Here is a 12,951-nt window from a genome sequence, read left to right as displayed (position 1 = left end):
AGTACTTAGTACAAGCACGAAGAATTTTGGAATTATTATTCTATTAGTCAGCAGATCACTACATCTGCAACCAATCATTAGCTGTAATAAAAGAATCGGCGTAGTCGGAGTCTTACTACACCTGCCCCCTTTGCTTCATATCTCAGAGCTGATCTGATGTCATAAAAGTCCTTGAGGGCAAGGAGCAGTAGTCGAAGAATGAGACTATGCAAGGCTTGGCAGTGGTATTTTTCTTTCGTATAGGTTGTGCCTACTTTGAACACAAAGTGCAGTGCCACTGGCATTCACACCACTAATGTTTCTGTTAACTAAACAAGGGAACATGCAAACAAATCTCGGAACACACTTGCTGCAATGCCTGAAGTCAGAGGCACTTTGGCAATGAGTTTCCTCAGTACCGAGCCAGGCCACTGAGCTCTTGTTCACTTGTACTGTTTGGTTTCGGTTTGTAGGGTTTAAACATCCCAAACGACTCAGATTATAGAAGTCAAAAGATTATGACATGTATTCAGTTCTTCACTGAATGCTTGGTTGATGCAAATACTAACATTATCTCACCCATCCATAAGCTTGAGAATGTGAGCTAGGCCCAGTATATGTGATATGCTCTGCCAATATTAATACACGAGAAATGGAATCATGTGCCTTGTAAAAAGCCAGCAAAATGTATACAGCTTTACACTTGGTAAATATAAAAGTGCAGATTCTCACTATATGGTTGGGCATCTAAATATCTGATCAACGAGGATCCAAAGGAAATTAATGTATGGACATTTGAGTGTGAAACCTTATAAAAGGAAGTAACGTAAATGTGCTGGATGCATGTAAGCCCCAACAGAGGACTCAAAATCCATAAATATTAGTTTTCCACCACCTTAAATTGAAATAACAGTATCAAGACCTGTTGCTCCCTTACGACAACGCAAATTTTCAATGCACTGTAATGAGATATTTTATTATCGGACTGTTTTTTAGATTTACACAGTCCCTTTACATGCTATGTAAATATATGGCCTTTTGTTTTCCTTGTATTCAGTATCTACATATTCGATGTTGGACGAGCCATGCATAAAAAATTGCAGTATGTTTGCAAAAAAAGTCATTAATAGACCCTGACATTCAAGGCATGCAATCAAGCTATGGAGATGTAATTTACTTAGGATCATCACACCTAAATCAAAATTCAAGCAAGTCTACGTGTTTTTTTTGCAGCTGGGAGCCCTTTGTGTCAATAGGCCATGGTCAACATTCTGCTAGAAGTATGTTTAAATATTAGTTCAGCATGATATGGTGGCCTGAAATTTTTATACCTTTTTTTTAGCCTAAGATAATAAGATAAATCAGGAGAGCTGACTACTTTTCTGTGTTTGCTGATTACTGTAATTGCTGCAGCATTATTCTGCTGCGAAATTTTGTCAGCGTTCAGCATTTCCTCTTTAGCAGCTTTGGAACCGCTTGACTACAAAATACTGACAGCAAGCTAAACAGTGAAGCAAATATTCACAATATTCTAACATATTTTCACATTTCTACTTAGCACTGGTCGATGGATGTCTTGCATTGTTTGTAAAATAAGGTATGTGCAATCAAGAAACAAACTGGGAGATCTCACGAAAAGCACATGGTGTACTAGACATGGCAATACTTGACAATATAGAATTGACCACAAATGTAAAGGAATGTTTACAGCCACAATAAAAAGTTAGTATAATCCAAAATGACATTATTGCCTTCTTGACTGAGCAGATGTTGAAATGCTGAAAGGATGATTACATGCAGGAGCTAACCATAAGCACTTAAAAAGCTTACTAGTACAGCTGTGACTATGCACACAAGTAGAACAAGAAAGCCCATGAGGCACTGTGCACTGTGAATTACAAGTAAACAGTACATTTTTTTTTTCATACATGCGGTGCAATAACTAAAGAGCTTAAAATGTGGATGCACCTTAAACACATGACAGCATTGCATACATCTGCACATGGTATATGCAACTTACACGTCACTGGATTGTAAAAAAAAAAAAAAAAAAAAAAACCCGCTTACCTTAATGTGAATGCCAGCTTCTCCCCAGCTGACAAACTGACCACTGAGGCTTTGAGTGGCTCAATCAGAGGTCTAACTAACTCTAGGAGACTGTCAAACCTGCACAATAACAACAGCATAATGAAACACTTGTCTATTGAATAAAATGAGTTAGACAACCCCACGTTTCCTGTACGCAAAAAAACACGGCAGATGCATGTATGCCGAGTAACAAGGGCGATATGCTACAGCGGCCACGGGTAAAATTAAAATTAGTTCATGCTTTTTACTGACTGAGAAATTCATGAACGTGATGTTGGCCGTACTCCTTCGTATCGGGTGAGCCTAGGTAATTACCGCGAAGCTGAGGCAAAAAAACACAAAAAAACAATAATAATAGAACCAACTAGGCAAGAAATTGATGTCCATACTTTATTTTTTTCATTGACGAGCACTTCCGCGCCTTTGGTTCGCTTCGTTGAGGTTAATAATGCACAAATGTAACCGCGTTTGCATTCCCAGTCTCTTTCATAGTTATGAGTAAAACAAACTTAGTAATAAAGTTTTCACACGCTCTATGCTCTGACGGATGAAAACGCACTTCCCATCTCATGCATCCCTGACGCGAGCACACTACCTGCTCCGGCGTACTGCGCTAAGAAATTCACGAAATACAGGCAAGGATGATATGAACATGTACTACTTACCTTTCCACAGACATGCGGAAGTACTGGAAGAAGTCTGTGCCGTCTCCGCTCCTCATGTCCCGCACCAACGTAAAATACTCGCCGAGTCGACGCCGATCTCTCAAAAGACGTTTTGTAGGCTTACGCCTTTTACGTTGCTGCTGGTGGATTACGTCGGCGGCGATGAACTGACCAACTAATCGCTACTGGCGGCCATGTAGGTAGTCAGGCGCTCTGCTGAACTGCTACTCATGTGGTAGCTGACGAGAGCCATCGACCACACCAAAAGCCTCGACAGAAACCACGCCATGGCGATTCCGACACAGCCGAGATGCAGCACGCTAGAAAGGAAGACATAGAGAAAGAGATGAAGACGCGAAAGAGCTCCGCGGTGGTCACGCAGCAGTTGGAGTATGATGGTATTGGACGGAAGGCGACGCCCGAACGCGCCAATCGGGACGCTGGAACCGTCCGGCTGACCAGCAGTCAGCAAAACGATCGTACAACACCCTTTCCGCACCACGTCCGCTTGAGGCAGAAAACGTGCGGGCCGCATGCGTGCGGAGCGGGTCAAAAAAGCAACCGTACAGCGGCCTTTAAAAGCATGCTGTCGTCTGCTCCGCGCTGCTCTCCAGCACGTGTTTGCCCGCGCGCACTCGGTTGTTTCTCTCCTCCTCCGGCCGCATTCTGGCTGCCGTCGCGCTCCAACAAAGGAGGCAAGAAAAAAAAAACTGGAATGAAAAAGTGACGGCGCGCTTTTTCGCAAAACTCGTGAAAGTGTTTTTCGCTCTTCTCTCTTTCGTATTGAAACGATGGTTGTCGTTTTTTTTTTTTTTTAGGTATCTCGTACCGCTCGTATCTCGCACCTCTGTTTGTAACTGGCGGTGCCGCAGCAGCCATCGCAGAACCAAGTCGGCCTCAAGAAACAGATATATGTCATTAATGCCATCACTCGGCGCTTATAAAGGGAAAACACATACGTTAATTGTTCTATCCTCATACGCGATCCTGCTTTGGGAGCTCAAAACTGCGCATTCGCTAGAGGAAATAACTGAACTAGGGATTGCACAGCATAGCTGTGCAATCCCTAGTTCGCATGGCCTAAAACGTCTGTCCCTACCCAAAGAGTTGAATAGGCCCCTTTCAAGTGAGCAGTCACAAATGGAAAGGAAGCTCCCCAACCAGCGCCCGGAGCACTCGTCGCTGTGTACACGCGTATCAATTCTCAACGAGAAGGCTTGACCCTTCATTCTCTGAACAACATGGAAGAGACATCAAGAGGTGCCGCCTCAAGTCCTTCAAAATACCTGTCGCTTGCCTCTGCCTTCGAGTACCGAATTCGCGTTCATGTGTTTTTTTTTTAGTCTGAGGCTGCCAACAAGCGCTCTTTGAAAACAATGTCCGCGGCGATCAATTAATCATAATTTCTCACTTTCGAAAGCACCGATAAAAAGCGTGCCTCCAGCCAGCCTCTATGTCAGCCGGGGCACAGAAAAAAGCAAAAATAAGAAACACCACTGGCAAAGAGCGCCGGCTTTGCACGCACAGACGCACGACCATCCCCCCCTCGTCCTCACTCTCCTTCTCCCGCTCCGCTTGCACGCGCGGCTGCCTGTAGCACGCGCTCCCGAGCGAGCGGGCTGCGCAGACTCCGCAGACAGCCGCGCGCTGCGCGGGTGCGCGTAGGTTTTGTAGTTCCGCTCCGCTGGAAACCGAGCGCTGGCGTCGCGGAGCAAACTCCAGCTTTGGTGCGGCTACTATAGTGTTCTAGAATTGGGAAGTGTGCCGTCTTCGGCGCGCGGCAATGGGAGCGACGTGGTCGCCGGAGCGATGAAAAGCGTAGGTGGCGCTGTCAGCCGTAGGAGCGCATCACAAGCGCGCGCGCCGCAGAGGAAACGCTTGGGGCGTCTGCTTCTGCGGCTCGTTTCCTGCGCGAATTTTGTTGCATCGCGTTGCTTCTCTGGCTGTTGTACTATGGCGCGTTGTTGAGCGAAGAGCGATGATTGGTCAAGCAGGAAAACAAATGTTTGCAGAGAGCACAGTAACAGTTCCGTCCGTCTCGTATGACTTTCGCCCCCCCCCCCCCCTTCTTTTACTGAATGCTCTTTTCCTTCTTTCGTTATTTCTTCTTGCTCATTGCGCGCTCTTTCTGCTGCCTTCCCTATTCGAACCCTTCCCTTCTCGAAATACACTCAAAGCATGGTTGACTCAAACCATGGTTTCCTAAGCAACAGCACCGCGGAAGGCCGGGTAACTTTGCAGTCCACAGTCGACCTCGTTGACTACTTATCTGCAAAATGCGGTTTTACATACATTATCACATCGAGACTAAGCCAAGACAAACTAGAAAACCTCTTCGGCATCGTGAGGCAATTTAATGGCTGCAACGATCATCCCACGCCGGCTCAAGTTTTAGTGACAGTTAATGCCCTGGCATTTTACAACTTAGCGAAGCCCCCAAAGACAGGAAATTGTAATGCTGAAATTGTAAATGCCTTACTTGGAATTAGCCGTACAAGCGAGAAACCTACCCAGCTTCTTTCAAATCCTACTGATGAGCTTGACCGTTTGGTTGACGAGGGAAGTCTCGAGGACGTCGAAGCTACCTTGAATTCCCTTCCTTCAGATGACCACAGATACGTCACTAGGCACAGTTCTAGCCGTCTCACAGCTTATATTGCAGGATATGTCGCTAGAAAGTTCACGAAGAAGTCAAAATGCAGTACTTGCTCCGCTTATCTCATTTCAAGCAAATCGTGCGCGGCACAAAAAGAAGAATATCAATTTATCTCAAACTTCGACCACGGAGGTCTTCTTTATCCGTCCTCGGAGCTTGCAAAGCTCGTGCACACGCTGGAAGAGTCTTTCACGGTTTTTTTTTTTTTTTTTTTTTTTTTTTTTTTTTTTTTTTTTTTTTTTAGTTCAAGAAAGATTAACGCAAATAGCATGCGCGAATTTGCTTTGTTTTTGCAAAGCGCAGAGGTTTCCAAGTTTGGTTGCCCTACTCATGACAAAGAAATGACACTTAACATAGTGAAGTTCTACGTCCTCATGCGAATGCGTTTTTATGCCAAGTCGCTAAACCAAGAGCAGACCTCTAAAGCAGAGCAGGTAAAGCACCTAAAGCTGAGGAGGTGCAAGTAATCGTGTTTGAGGACTTTAATCATTCTGCCTTTCTCTTGTGTGTTTTCAAATTTAGCAGCTTAATTTATTCACGGCCTAATACAGTTCATTAATATTCTCATATAGTTCTGTGCAGTTTTATACGTTTGTACCATATTCTTGCACTAAGTCGCGATTTTTTTTCACGTCGTCCATTATGTGGTTTCGTTCATTCCTATGTGCTCTCATTCATTCATTTCGTTTTGAGTAGGACTGCCAGTTCATATGTATTCGCCCACATTTAAATAAAGTCAACAGTAAGCGCTGGCATAATTTCTGTCTTCAAGCAATCTTCGCATACCTCTATTTACATGTGGCGCAAAAAGTACGCTAGCCTAGCCTAAAACACCATTCACTGCGTTTTCAGTACGTGCGAGCGTCGATGGAAGACTTCAGTCTAGCCCGCATAAACCGGTGCATCCAATATTAAAAATTTACATAATCATAGAAATACGTTAGACATTCTTCATTGAACCTCCCGCTAGTGTTCGAGAAATAAAGCACCCAATACGTTCAGGAAATATATCTTGCCGTTGCTTGTCAGTTCGTCGGCAATCTGTATTTTACACTGCCTGTATTTGTATTGCCGTTCCCTGACGACGGCCGCTTATTTTATAGGGAACTAGTTGTTTTGTTCATGAGCATAACCGTTTTAATACATTTAGACAAGCGTGTGGGAGATAAAGCGACACAATTTATTGCTACGCGCCTTCGGAGTCCGATTGAACTAGCGGTGACGAAGGCGGTTCACCCAGCTGTCTGCTCCGCGCTCACTGCGCTCCTCCTGCACACAGCGCCCTCTCTCCTGTCATCGCTGAAACGACCAGCTCGCCGGCGGCAGACGGCACACTTCTCAATTCTAGAACACTATACGGCTACTATCTTTCCGCGCTTGGTGCCTTCCGCGGCTCGGCTCGCGGCAGCAGTTTTTTTCCTTGTGTGTGCGAGTGCGCGCAGTATGCTCGGATACCTTCACCAACCTGTGTGCGCTGCAAGGTCATCGATTGCGCAGTTGTGCCAATTCCTAGTGTCAAAGGATTGTCACCTTTGACGCAACAGTGGTTCATGGCAATAACACATCAAGACGGACGACCCCGCGAAAGCGACCGCATTTGGAAGTGAGTACAGCGATCGCGTTTCGTAAAAATCTGCACAGCGGAGATTATATGAATATGTATGCGTGACATAGGAGTGAATCTACTGACACATTTTAACACGAGAGCGTTAAGGAATTCGTTACTCCGATAACCAGGCGTAGTCGGCGCAGTGGCGTCCGTGCGTGTATGTCGAGTGCCATAAAGAAGGTGCTACCGTGTTCCACTCTTGCAATTTTGCGAAGCTTATAACCAACCTCCTTGTTTTTGGTAATCCAAGGCGTTGGTTGAACAGACTGTCTTCAAAGAATTAAGGTTTTTTTTCTTTTTTTTTTTTTTTAACATGCTTGTCTTCGCAAGTGGCGCGCTCTACTCTCATATTACTTATTACAGGCTGTGGGGACAGTCTGAGCTGCAGCGCAAACACCTAATGCATAACTGCCGTGTACAATGTGATAATCGCTCAAGCTCGCGAGCTTGAAAGTGGTTGTGCCCCACTACAAGAAAACAGAATTTCAGATAGTGGTTGCCTTTTCTGTGCTTGAAATTATTAAAGCGCGTGTTATTAGCGTATTTTAATTTAGGTATGGCCTGTATGATACTGCCTTCTGAACTGTTTAGCTTATTTTTTTTTCTTCGCATCGTAACATCAGTTCATGTACTGTTTGGATTTGGTTGTTATAGTCCGCTGCTTTCCCCAAAAAACAAGTAGTTCCCTAGTAGTAATTATTTAACTTGTTTCCTTTTTTAGGTGTGAGGATAAAGCAATTTATTTTCGTGTTCAGTACTAATATTAAACAGGAAGAGTGCACTAGAGGATTGAGGCAATATTGTGGAAGCTGTTCATTGGGCTGTAAATCCTTATGAATCACCAACTAGCGGTCCGATTGGATCTCCCTACAGCTTTATCCGTGAACCTGCCAGGTATAAAACATGTTCATGCATGAAATTAAGCTTGCAGTAAATTTCAGTGCTGTGTATATTGGTTTACTTTGTGTGCTCTATATATCTTGTTCCTGGCCACTGCTGTATATTGATGTTTCACTGTAGTAAGGCTGTTGAATGATAATTGCAGGAATTTCGCCAGGGACCTGGATGCCTTGTGAGCAAGCCGGGACCTGCCAGGGACTGAGCTGGATGCCATGATAAGACTCTATATCTATAATCTTTCTTAATAAATTGATCAGACCACCTGACAATTGCTTCCTGTCATTGTAGGATCATCTGGTGCCTGACAATTGTAGCTGACCAATGGGTGTCTGTCAGTTGGAATGGTCCATTTGGTGCCTACCTGTTGGGGCTGACCATTTGGTGTTGGCCAATTGGAATAGCTCAGTTGGTATTTTCCAATCGGTATTCTTCAAAAGTGCCGAAAACACATTAGGGAATTTCCAATTGATTCCAATTGATGATTTCCAATTGGAAAGCAATAGTTATTTTTTTGCCTGGGCCGCGCTCAAGCCATCCGGCATGTTGCAATCTATTAAGCCACTCCTGACATGATTCGAGAAAGTGGGTATGGACCTTTTAGGTCCATTTCCTTTATCCTCGAACGACCACAAGGGGATCGTAATCGCCATGGACTGCCACAGACTACTTGACACGCTACACTGAAATAAAGGTGAAGTTGTTCACTTTTTTATCAACGACATTGTGCTTAGACGCAGTGCACTGTCGACCATCATTACTGACCGAGGCAAGGTTTTAACAGCTCGGCTGCTGCAGGACACCTTAACTCAGCCATACCGATTTCTTTCTTCTCACCTTGTCATCGAGGTGATGTTTTCCTTTCGCGTGCATGAGGGGGGTGGGGGGATAATGCCACGTGCCTAGCACCGCACGGCCGCCGCGCTTGGGAACAGCGACGATGTTGTGACCGTTGGCTCGAGAGGCGTGCTGGGGGCTGAACCCTGATATCAGTGCTGGAAGCCGATGCTCCTTGGGGCTTGTCTTGACAATATTTTGTACAGTCTAAATGTTTGGGTTTGCCACACCATGTGCCATGCCTAAAATTAGTGGCTCTGTACAGAAATGTGCATGCATACCGTAATTTACTTGTTTGAGGCTGTAATAAAACCGAAACATTTGACAATTTTATATGTATCCAAACGCAAATCGTACGTAACTTCCACGTAGCACACAAAGGTTGAGAAATGACTTCATGTGTAGCTTGTTTGGACTCGACAGGTATAATTGCCTGCAAGAATTTTGCATTTATGAGTGCACCACTTTGTTTTGATATTTCAGGGTTGAAAAGGAGGTGTCAGTAGACTCAAAGGAAGCTTATTTGCAAAGACTCAGGAGGATGTTGCTGGACAGTCCAAGTCACCTCTGCCGCCTGGGTATGTGGCTGACGAGAATGGAAGCTTCTATCTTTTCCAAGATAATGCGTATTACCCAATTGTATACTTCTGATCTTGTTACCGAGGGGAACCTTGCTGATTGAAAAATGCAGACATGCTCTGCTATTGATGTCAGATTAGCAGTGAAGGTGGTAGAGTGATCTAGTCTCAGTTCCCTACTGTAGCTCAGCTGAATGGCATTTAGCTTTGGTGATTAAGTTTTATTAATGTCAACTGACGCTAATGAGACTCATGAATTGTGTATTGACTATGGTAGCATGCACAGTGTTCTAGCGTATGGCCATGAATGGTAGAAATGGTACGTCTAATTTGCTTCTCTAGCAAGTATTGTTTCTTCAGCTGCCGTAAAATTTGTTTATTTCTTCCCCAAATGTTTCTGGGCTGGGATCTCTCCTTGCTACACTGGAGAGAAATAAAAATAAAAATTATTGAATTTGGTAATAACATACTGATTAAACTGGCCAATGCATCTCTGTACTCCCTATGGTATCCTCTTGTTTCCATAGATTATTTGGTAGGTGTTTGTTCTCAGCCTCACCTGGATCCCATAGCACTCCACTACGGTACCTCTTTCTCTCTCACTCCCGCCTTTCCTTCCCATATAGTACAGCTTGTGTGTTCGGCGAGAAGTGTGAAGGATACCGTACGTTTCTTTTCATGTAGTACACAGATTTTCAATTTACGCAGTTATTTGCAAGGCACCCATGTACTGTGCAATGTCAGTGCACATTGAAGAACCCCAGGTGGTTGAAATTTCCAGAGCCCTCCACACTATGGCATCTCTCAGCCTGAGTTGCTTAACCCTATAAGCTAAACAAATTAAGCTAAACTAAATGTCTTCAGTTGGTTTGTTTTTTTGGGGGGAAAAAAAGCGCAGTATCTGCTTCACCCCTCAGTGGATACCGACACAAAGTGGACATATTACAAATGTTAGACAATTTTGCTAGGCTCTGAATCTCCGAATTAGTGCATATGTGTTTTACAAATCAAGTCCTCGTAGTCCTGTGTGCACTTTTTATTTTATGTAGATATTGCAGTCAATGAAACTTGAAACCTTTGGCTTTATTAAAGGAGAAAAATGACTCTGATATTGTTTGGGCAGAGGCTGTTTCTCTTATTTTTTCACTGGTGCATATGACACCCCCTGGAAAAATATTTCTGGCTATGCTCCTAGTCTGTAATGCTTTGTTTCCTGCTTGTCAAAAGCACTAAACAATGCTTTACTAATGCATGTACCAGAATAACATAGTTATGGTAGCCGTGGTACCATCCAAGGTGGCAGAGCCAATAATTAAATTTTGTTTAGCCTTTATAGTTTGTTCAGGGTGGCAGACCTGTGCACATTAGGTCAAAATTTGTATTTCCCCAGCATTTGAATGTGGCATAACACTACTGCCAGTCCTGCTTAGATGTTCTTATGATGGCATATTTTGTGGGCATCGTGTGTAGGGTTATTATGTCTGTTTATTTACTATTATACTGCAATCTTTGAAGAAAGCATTTTGCCTGTTGACGATATAACAAAAAAAAAAAAAAAGATTAATTTTAAGTCTGCAAGAAACTGAAACCAGCTAGAAATACAAAAAACTTATACTTAAAAACTGAGCTTAGAAAAGTTCCTCAAGCTGGTGATGTTTTCCTGTCAAACAGTTTGGTGAGTGCTGCGTGCATGCATTTTGTGTAGCGTCACACTGGGAGTAGGTGTAGTTTTTGCTCACTGGGATGCAATGAGAGAACATGTCTTGTGTGAAAGAAGACTTGCTCATAAAAGCAGAGGAAAATGCATCTGTGCTTAGTGGATGTCGTAAAATGTGCGTAATTATTCCATACAGTAGTCAACTGTCAAGTTTTGCATGGAAATAAATCCCATGCTCTCGCTGCTTATAACAATTCATCAGTTTCAAAAAAGGGAGAAATTGTAGTCTCACATGCTAATAAAAAGCTTTAATTAAATGGGCCGAGCCAGATTTATTGCTGGCACATTTGTATTTTGCAGTGTTAGCTGTTCAAGGCAAACGCTTCTGCGCGAACCATGTTTGTTGTCATCATTGTCGCAGAGCATCCATGCAGCTGAGGGTAATCAGAACGAGGGTGACACCTAGCATAGGGCGCCATGCCACTGGGGTGCTGTAATGAGACCACCTGTGCTCATAGTGCCTCATGGCAACTTTCTGAATTCAAACAGAGGGAAGGTTCCCAGGAAAATCATGTTTGTGTTCATACTCATTTCACGTCTGGGTAGCCAGATGTGACTGGGAGGACACCTTGTATGACATCCCGCACAGGTTACATCTTTCTTTCTCCCTCCCCCTAGTTGTTACCAAATGTGCTCATGTCTCTTTTAAAACAAAAAGTGGCTTTTTGACAGCTGTTAAAAATATCCCTTTAGGTTCAACAACATTATGCTTCTTTCTGTGCACACAGTGTGTTCGAGTCAAAAGTAGAAAAAGAAAATGAAAAGGCACTGTATGATCAGTAACTTGTTTCCTTTTTTCCCTTCAGAAAAAAGAAGCCAGGTGGAGCAGGAAATGTGCTGAACCAGCTGTTCAGCAAGAAGCAGAAAATTAGTACACTGGTTAGTGTTGACCTTCTCTTTTACGTAGTAAGAATGCTGATCAGTTTAGAATGCAGAACACATTTCATTGTTTAACACTATTGATGGTCAGGATTTTTTTATGATAGGTCATTCTAACTTTGGTACTCGTAATCGCATTATGTATGCTGACCCTGTAATTTGCTGTTTTCTTTTTTCTTTTTATAATAAAATGAAAGCCAGGAGCAAGTAATCAGTGTAAAATTCAGTTTGGACTTAACCCTGTTTAACTGTCCTACAGTGTTTAGCCTTGCTTACTCTGTCTTGGCTGCCTTTCAACCCTTGCTCAGTTTCCTTTGACTTTTTTTTACCCATCTTCTGCACCTTGTTCTGTCTGTAAACCATAAAACATTTTCTAGACAGCACTGCGCAGAGGCTCCATGAGTGCCATTGTGTAGTCACCAAAGCCATTTTATCATGCACTTTGTGGCATCGTTTCATGAACCAACAATGTTTTCAACACGATAGTGGTTACAACTCATAACTTCTTGGAGTCTTGTATATCCATTGTCAAAAGGAAGGCAACTTTGTTGAATATAAATTGAATTTCCTTGAATCCAAAGCCAAATGGTCGAGGTTTGTTGTGCACCATGTAATTCATAGAACCACATTTAGACTGAATACACATCTGTTCAGCAATGCATAAAATATTGGCGACTAAAATTGACGTTTTTGACGAGCATTGCCTTCCATTTACTTTTTGATGGTACCTGTACTGGTAAGGTATTGCATTGGTGCTGAGTTATTGATTTGCTGAGATCATGAAATGAAAACAGTATGCAATATGGCTGGTTATTTGGGGGAAAAAAACCTTTCATTATCGTCCAAGATTTGCATCCAGCATAATGTTTTTTTTCTTTCTTTTTGTGCCTTGGAAGGGGGACGACTATATACCGCCTGTGTTACTGCTTGGACAGACTTTGTTATTCTTCTTGCATGTAATATGAAAAGTGAAAGGCCTGATGCATTCTTAGCTGCTTCGTTGATGAGGTTCTTTGTTGTAGAAGCATAGAAGGGTCAGGGTGTGG

General features: G+C 43.3%; 2 protein-coding genes and 1 long non-coding RNA gene across 3 annotated transcripts in view; 2 read left to right on the top strand and 1 right to left on the bottom strand.

Annotated features, from left to right (window-relative positions):
* The window catches only part of LOC146205242 (organic cation transporter protein-like), an 81,226-nt gene extending 70,347 nt beyond the window's left edge, over positions 1 to 10,879 (top strand). Inside the window, exon 10 of the mRNA XM_084582931.1 lies at positions 9,215 to 10,879. Within this exon, the coding sequence (XP_084439057.1) occupies positions 9,215 to 9,413 (199 nt within the window). The 3' untranslated portion in view covers positions 9,414 to 10,879. The remainder of the gene's footprint in view (positions 1 to 9,214) is intronic.
* Positions 1 to 12,951, top strand: part of LOC146205237 (beta-alanine transporter-like) — a 172,059-nt gene that overhangs the window by 49,319 nt on the left and 109,789 nt on the right. The gene's annotated exons all lie outside the window — the stretch shown is intronic.
* Positions 1 to 12,951, bottom strand: part of LOC146205238 (uncharacterized) — a 118,548-nt gene that overhangs the window by 24,553 nt on the left and 81,044 nt on the right. The window lies entirely within an intron of this gene.

Source organism: Amblyomma maculatum, chromosome 1, assembly GCF_055883805.1.
Source record: "Amblyomma maculatum isolate TAMU_Amacu chromosome 1, ASM5588380v1, whole genome shotgun sequence".
In the NCBI taxonomy this organism is placed as follows: Eukaryota; Metazoa; Arthropoda; class Arachnida; order Ixodida; family Ixodidae; genus Amblyomma; species Amblyomma maculatum.
This window is presented reverse-complemented; position numbering and strand designations above follow the sequence as displayed.